This window comes from Perca flavescens, chromosome 16, assembly GCF_004354835.1.
Source record: "Perca flavescens isolate YP-PL-M2 chromosome 16, PFLA_1.0, whole genome shotgun sequence".
NCBI classification, from domain to species: Eukaryota; Metazoa; Chordata; class Actinopteri; order Perciformes; family Percidae; genus Perca; species Perca flavescens.
This window is the reverse complement of record NC_041346.1, coordinates 33,087,906-33,096,001: the sequence shown is the minus strand read 5'-3', so window position 1 is coordinate 33,096,001 and position 8,096 is coordinate 33,087,906. Positions and strand designations below refer to the sequence as shown.

The following is an 8,096-nucleotide window of genomic DNA, read 5'->3' as shown; positions in this document are numbered from 1 at the left end:
CTTTGACATGTGATGTAAATACAAACAGAGAAACTCACTGAGACAAAAGGAGTCACCAAATAAAAAACATGTTGAAATCCTTTTTCTGATTGGATAAGAAACTTTGTTTCATATCGTCAGTTATCAGACTCCCAAACTGATTAACTTCTTTATTTATATAATAATAATAGGAGTGTTTTCTGATTGGCTGATCATGTCTTGAGGTACAACTGAAACATGAAAGGAAACATGACCAAAAGGTGGTGAGTTTCTGTCTCTACGTCCTCCAATTATTTTATATCCAACAATGTTTGATATCAAACACTAAAAATCGAACGTTTTATTGTGTTTAACCTGAACTTTATTAGACTGATTCATATTCAACATGTTTCAACACATTTAAAACTTTAATTCTATTTTAAAGGTAAACTATCTTTTCATGAATGTATGTGAATATATATGAGTGTTTCTAGTGAGGCAAGGTCTAAGTCTAAGAAATGATGATGATCCAGTGAAGACACTCTGAGCAAACTCATTTCAAGCAGAAACTTTAATAATATTTGACAGAAAACTGCATCAGTCAGGATGATTTCATGATGAGCAACAGAATATAATGAAGTTTTTTTTTTTTTTTCATTGTCGTTATTTTGCTTCATTTCCACACAAAGAGAAACATATAGAAATGTGTTGATATGGATTATCATGCACAGCACAGCGATCAGTTAGGTAGTTTCCAGGAGGATGACTGGTACCTCTCCAGCTACCAGTCACCACTCACACTACCCTCTGGTCCCAATATATTCTGTAAATACATTGAATCACTCAAAATCAAAAAAAAATTAAAGTACAACATAAAATGATCAACATGTTTCCACATGGCCAGGGTCTTCTGAAATATTATAACTAGTCATGAGGTATGACTACACATGAAGACACAAGGGTATATAATATATGATCACATATATTGATTATATTTCATGGCTGAAGTGTGAAGTGCCTCACTGCATTTAAAACCAGAGCGATTGTCTAATCTGTTCAGTGAAGTAACTTTTGGTGATTAAACATTAAACTACAAGAACAAACAGAAACAGTCATTACACCACAGAGAGCACTGTTTCCAGGAATGACACATTTAACATATAAAAGGTGATTACATTTTTATTTTGTTATAAACATCACACTTAATACTTAATAAAACTGTAATGAAACACATTTGATCATCAGTGTAGACCTTGTTTAATACACAGCTGTCTCCTCACAGTGATTCTAGTTCATCACTACTTCTTTTCTTTACCAGCTGCTGTTAGTTGACCAAACCCGTAGCGCTGCGCTGCTTTAATTCCTTTATCTTTATCCATTCGACTTTTTATCTCTTCCAGTTTCCTCTTCCTCTCTGTGTCTCCTTTCTCCTTCATCTTCTCAATCAGGAAGTCCAAGTTGTCATAAATAGACACTGAATTAACATTCAGGGCGATCTGCTCCAGTTTGACAACATGCTCAAAGGTCTCTTCCAAAACCTGATCTTTTTCTTTCTGAAGTTCTTCCATCTCCTTCTGAAGATTTTCCAAAACGCTCAACTTGTTCTCACTTTCTGCCTTGTTCTTTTCATACTTCTCCTTAATATCTTGCAGGGTCTTTTTAACTTTTCTTGTCTTGTTCACATACTTCCACTCTTCTTTGACATGAGCTGATACAGAACAACGACATACAGTGCAGCGGCCACCACTCATGACCACGCAGTCTCTTGGATACCAGGCCACTGTGCATTCAGGATAGTGACAGTTCCTCTGACACGCTTTGCAGCAGACAGCTCCTTCATAGAACCATAACCCCCACGTCCCACCGTTGATACGTTCTGTGTCTATGTATGGCTCATCAACTTCTACAGTGAACTTCTCATTGTTCTTCATCTCTTCTTTATGTTTGTTCAGAAGCTGTTGAATCTGTAGGATTTCTGTCTGTTTTAGATCAATAAACTTAATTCTCTCTTGTGCATCTTGGATGCAGGCTGTCAGTCTGATGCGTGATTTCAACACTTCAACAGTTGTCTCCAGTTTTTGAGGAGAATTTTCTGTCAGGAAATCAGTGAATTGACCAATTTGGTCCTTTGTTATTTCCCATGCACCTTTTAGAGCAATCTTATTTTTCTTTGTTTTCTGTGTGCTCTGGCAGTTATCAAACAGGAAGTGAACAGTCTCATTCACCTCATCTTTGGCACATTTAATGTTTGCAGCCTCGAGAGCTTTCAGAACATTTTCAGGTGTCAGACCATTTGAGTGTGTGATGAGGGCGACAATGTTCTTCTCTAGGTCTTTTCCAAACAGAGAGATCACTGAATCAAAGATGTACCTCAGTCGGTCACTCAGTCGATTCTCACTCGCTTTCATCACCAGACCCACTGCATTAATCTCATTAACTCCATCCTTTGAGTGAAACAGGTCTAATAATCTTTGACTGACAATGTCATCAAGTTCGAGCCCTCTGGTGTCTCCGTATCCAGGAGTATCGATGATGGTCAGAGAGTAGGGCAGAGTTTTATCTTCAAACCCAAAGATCTGATACACGATCACATCTGATGTCTGACTTTCTGATTGACTTCTCTTCTCGTCCTCTATGATCTGAAACCAGACATCATCCTCCCACTCCACTCCCATGGCGTAGTTGACCAGAGCGTTGATCAGAGTAGATTTTCCTGTTCCTGTTTCACCAACAAGTAAGATGGTTTTGTTTATCTTGTTTGGATTTTTTTCACCAAGAGTCATTCTTGTCAGAGATCCAATCTTCTCTTTCTCTGTTGTCAGATGTTGAAGGTCCACGTTTTTTGCTCTCAGAGGTAGGATGTTCTCTGTCCTTGGTATCAGCCGATACACAGTAGGAGATCCTGATTGGATAAGAACTTTCTTGATGTTGTCATATTTGGATGTGTTCCTGTAGAAAAGACATGAAGATTGAATAAAATAAATAAAATCCCTCTACTTTTTAAAGTCGTTCAATAAAAGCTTTTTAACCGTGCAAAACCGTACAAGATTAAACCTTTGTTTATTCTATCCTTGTCACCTGTGCTTTTAGTTAACTATGTGAACAAATGCTTTACTGATGATGAATTATGTAAGAACAATTAATTAATAATGATGAAAAAACCATTAACTAATAGGCTTATTTACTATGAACAAACCATTTATAATTGTGTGAACAAATACTTTACTCATGATGAACTATGTATGAACAATTAATAAGTAATAATGAACAAACCATTAACTAATAGTTAACTAATGCTTAATAAATGATGAATTATGGATAGTTATTATAAAGTGCTACCGCAAATTCTTAGTAGTGATCATAGACCACAAATTATGCTGGAAACCACATATCAAACAAGTGAAAACTAAAGTATCAATGTCCATTGCGATATTACATAAAACGAAAGATGTGCTCAATTCAAATTCACTACATATATTGTACAGTTCCTTCATACTGCCATATATTACATATTATTTGGAAATATGGGGACACACGTACAAAACAATCACTAACCCTATTTTTATATTACCAAAGAGAGCAATGATACTCATTAACAGAGCAGAATACCTTGAACCAAAAAACTGATTATTTATAAACTCACACACACTTAAATTTAGAGATTTGGCGGAAGTCAAAACTTATCAAATAATGTATAAAGTCAAAAATAGGATAGTTCCAGAGTCTATCAAGAATTAGTTTCAGATTTCAGAGAATGTGCATGTTCATAAAGATAAATATTAGAATATATAGAGTAAACATGTGGAATCTTTTAGATGAGGAAGTAAAAATGTGTTACACGCCACAAAGATTTAAAAAAAAAATACTAAAATGTAGGATGATAAACAAATATAAAAGTGAGGCATGAATGGCAATGTGTATATGAATGGGAATGTATTTTATTTAGTTTATTCGTTTTTCTTCTGCACATATGTGTGTTAATATGTACATAAAATACAGAAATTAATAATAGTACATGTTATAAGATTGATAATATCCTGAGGGACCTAAGAATAAATAAGAATGAAATAGAAGGTAAAAAGGGTCTTTTAGTATTTTTCCATAAAATGGTGATTCAAAATGTTTTTCTTAAAACCAGGGTTATTTCATACAGATTTGGGCTATGTTCATGCTTGGCATCTTTTTGGACAAGAAAAAGTTGACTAGAGCACTTTTGTATTAAGAAGCAGCTGGCAGCGTTTTGGTTCCAAAAAGCAGCCAAGAGCGTCTTTTGTTGCTATAACAACAGCTACTACAGTATCCTAGAGCACTACGTGTAGCGGTGCTAATGCTAATGTTAGATAAAACAAAGTGAGTTTCCTGTACAGGGAGCACCCAGTCATATCATATAACTCACTGGGCTCTGACTCCATTTTTTTCTTGTTGGAAACGACAGGTCTGGCTACTCCAACTTGTCATTGGTTGGCTATCAAAATAGGACTTTGTCGACCGGTGGGGCAGTTGCTGAGGCGTCGCATCGCTCGCTTGGTCGAGCCTATCCCCTTTTCATGCCTTCCCCTCAGCAACCCCCGGCCCTACTGTGCCCTCTTCTGCCGTATGGACAAACACTAGTTGCCCGGACTCAGGTAGTTTTTATTATTTTGTGACAAAAGCAGAAATTAAAAGCAAGTGGTCCTTTACAAAATAGAAATAAAAAACAAAGGTATTTAAAGCTGCACTTTCCCTATCTCTGTCTCCCCTGCACCCAGTGAGTGTAGGGCAAATACTCCTCTCTGGCTGTCGAGAGGTAAATAAATAAATCTTTCCCAATAAACCAAAAAGGCCTCGGGTAAAATAAAGAGAGAAGAGTGCTTCTTGGCAAAAACACCCATATTTATACACAAAAAACATTTACTCCTCCCAAAGTTATAAAGAGGGATGTGCTTTATGTACTTCCTTGTCCTTGTAAGGTAATGTAGGAAACATTTCACAAACAATGTACAGTAACAGGAAACTTAACATGAGCCCTACAGCACGTGTGCTGTGTATTGCCACACGTGTGTCTCAAGATGCACACACACAGCTGTGCGCCCCCACCCTTCAGGCCCTTTTCCTGTCTGTGCCCTCTTATCTGTCTGGGTGCATTCCTCTACTCCCTACAAGTCCAGAATGAAAGCTCTCTCTGTCATATAATGCAGAAACAGATCAGTATGTAAGCAAAGCAGATTCTTTTTTGGGGGTTTCAACACACACACACTAAGCAATGATATAGTTTACTTTTCAAAACACATCTATTTAAGTAATTATATAGTTATTCTGTTAATATTAACAATGTTATATATGTTGTAAAGCAATGGATTCTGCAATTTCTTTGTTTTTGGGTTTTTCAACCAATCTTTCGGGTCAACAACTTGACGTTTTTCTTTTAGAAAAGTTGAACTTTTTTCAACTCCATTAAGACACTGAGCTGCAGAAGAAAAGTCGGTGGTGGCGTTTTAAAAAGCGTTCACGACTATTAAGAAAACAAGGTTTACTCCATACAGGATTATAATGTTAAAAACACGCTGGAAGCTTAAAAAAAGACGTGAACATTGCCTTATGTCTTCTACCGGAGCAGAAACTTTGGTTTCACATCCTCAGAGCTTGGTGTAGGTCTACTTCAGACTGTCTTTAGACTTTATCTCTGATAATCAAATCAATCAATCAATCAATCAATCAATCAATCAATCAATGGGATGCTATTTCCAGAACCACACTGTTGAGCTCTATTATGAGTTATTCTTATGGCTCTTTTTTGCAATATAGATAGTGATGATAGTTAACATTTATAAGTATTGCATATATATGTAGTGAATTGTCTCATCATGTAGTAAAATGTGATCCAGCAGTCCTTAACACTAAAACTGTGTTTTAGCAAGTATTACTCAAGTTGCCATGGTAACGGCTTCCCAGGAGTTGAGGATGGAGCACCTTGTGAGTTTTCTGGAAGAAGTAGTCAGAGATCAACCACAGTGAGTTTGATATGTGGGGGGGTCAGGGGGCTCTAAGATACATCAGTTACATTCCTGCTTTATGACATCACTTTAATCAGAGTTAATAACTTCTTCTTGAGAGAGAAACCATAACATTCAGTTTATCTCTTTACGTCTTTCTAGACTCCATCTTTAGAAACTTAAGTCATTTGAAAGGCCATCTCTCAAATGGACTAATTCAGAATCATCCAACCTGTGATACATACCTGTGTTTTTAAATTCCTGGTCAAAGTGGTCCAGAGAAATGGATCTGAATTTCCTGAAGCTTTTTGATGTGATGACTACAGAAACTGTCTGGAAAAAAGAAAATAAATCATATAAATCTAAGGCAGCATGCTCAGTTATTAGTTATGGCAAATACATTCGACCAACAACACGACAACACTGGACCGACTGGAGGGTCCAGCACAGTTAGAGGTGTTAAACATTTCACATTAATGGCCATTTATCAAACAGTTTAAAGGTACAATATGTAACATTTCTGCTTTAAAATGTCTAAAAATGACCATGCCTATGTTATATATTTTTATGAGCTGTGTTCTTACACTATCCCAAATGTTTCCACCAAATGTCAAACCCAGAGAAATCGGTAATTTTATTTTCAGGCACGGCACGTTTCCTTTAGTCGCCCGTCAGTGGCGTCATATAACCTTTCACCCTCCAGTTACTCTAACTTCCGTCAGAACACTGGCACCAAGATGATACATTCAGGAGTAATTGTAAATCATACAATGTCACAGAAAAGAAATACTTGTAACCGTAATACTGCTTTTTTTTGCCATACAGCATCATTTTGTGATTAATTACATCCCACTTTTTTATCACAGTAATACAACAGAGACCTTATCTATTTTGAAAGTTCAATATCGATACCAGCTTGACGTTACTACAATGTGCTAACGTTGATGCTAAAGCTTTGTGGGTAAAATTGAGGGTGCAACATCGTTCAACACGCTAATAGTTATTTTTAGTATGACTGTTTCGACCACAGCTAACAGGACTAAGCTAACCCACGAATAACTTCACTAGTAACGTTAACGTTAGCTGTATAGATAGACGATTAATATAATGCTAATTTAGCCAGCTAGCACACCCCAGTCTGTCTGCCTCACTCCCCCGGCGCAGAGAGACATAGGGCTAGATTTATCAAGCCGTTTGCGTCTGTTTCCAGGCGCTAATTGGTCGCAAAGACGGACGTAACCGATGCGGGCTATTTACTAACAGGGAACACTTGGGTAAAATCTCAGATTGTCCTCCACATGAGCGAGAAGAGACAAGTGGAGCTTTCAATTTGCGTTCGTGGGAGGGTCGTGGGGAAAGTGGGAGTTCCACCCGAAAAGGTGGGAGGATAAGCGCAAAGTGCGCCTAATTATATATATATATATATATATAAAATATATTCCGTGGTATTTACAAAGACTGTCAGTAAGAGCGCATCTCTATTCTGCGGGGGAAATTCTCCGCCTCTTAAAAGCAGGTCTAAACCAGCCCCAGTCGAGTTTCCTCGTAGACCTTTATGCCGCTGGTGAAATGGCAACAGTAATATGAGCAAGACGAAGACATAGGCGAGGCTGAAAATGTTTTTAACATAAGAATCACACTTTGTCAGTGAACACAACATCATTTAGCGTTACAGATCAAGCAGCCATGCAATATTAGAGTTACTGGAAGAAATCAAAGATTAAATTGAATCACCCACTCAGCGTTCACATCCCATTCAGCAGTTGTTAAACTCCTCGCTACATTACAAATATATCGGCATCAGGATCATTTCAAACAGTCCTAGCATCAGCAGTGGGAATATCTCAGTCTGCACTCAGCCATATCATAGCACAAGTACCGCTTTGTTACAGCGCAATTTACGGTATATTGGCTGATGGGTGTCAGGGTTGATAAATACTGCGCAAAATGTGAAAGCATAGCGTGCGCTATTAACGAACTCGCATAAACAGACGCAGCGCAAACTGCGCTAGTGTAAGTAAATCAGGCCCTCAGACGGGATGACAGCTGACAACAGCCCCGGGACATAGCTAGCTAGTTACTGTTAGCCCCCAGTCAGCTATCAGCTAGCTACTTTCATTACAGCAACCCCCCGGCCAGAACTTATCTCCAGTGCCTGGTGCTTAC

The 8,096-nt window shown here is 37.7% G+C and overlaps 1 protein-coding gene across 2 annotated transcripts in view; it reads right to left on the bottom strand.

The window, feature by feature from the left end:
* Positions 1-510: 510 nt before the first annotated feature.
* The window catches only part of LOC114570782 (uncharacterized), a 645,073-nt gene continuing 637,487 nt past the window's right edge, over positions 511-8,096 (bottom strand). For both annotated transcript variants that reach the window (XM_028601343.1, XM_028601342.1), the window contains 3 exons: positions 6,176-6,263; positions 5,866-5,919; positions 511-2,907 (listed from right to left, as the gene is read on the bottom strand). In XM_028601343.1, coding sequence (XP_028457144.1) covers positions 1,257-2,907; positions 5,866-5,873 — 1,659 coding nt within the window. In that variant the 5' untranslated portion in view covers positions 5,874-5,919; positions 6,176-6,263 and the 3' untranslated portion in view covers positions 511-1,256. The remainder of the gene's footprint in view (positions 2,908-5,865; positions 5,920-6,175; positions 6,264-8,096) is intronic.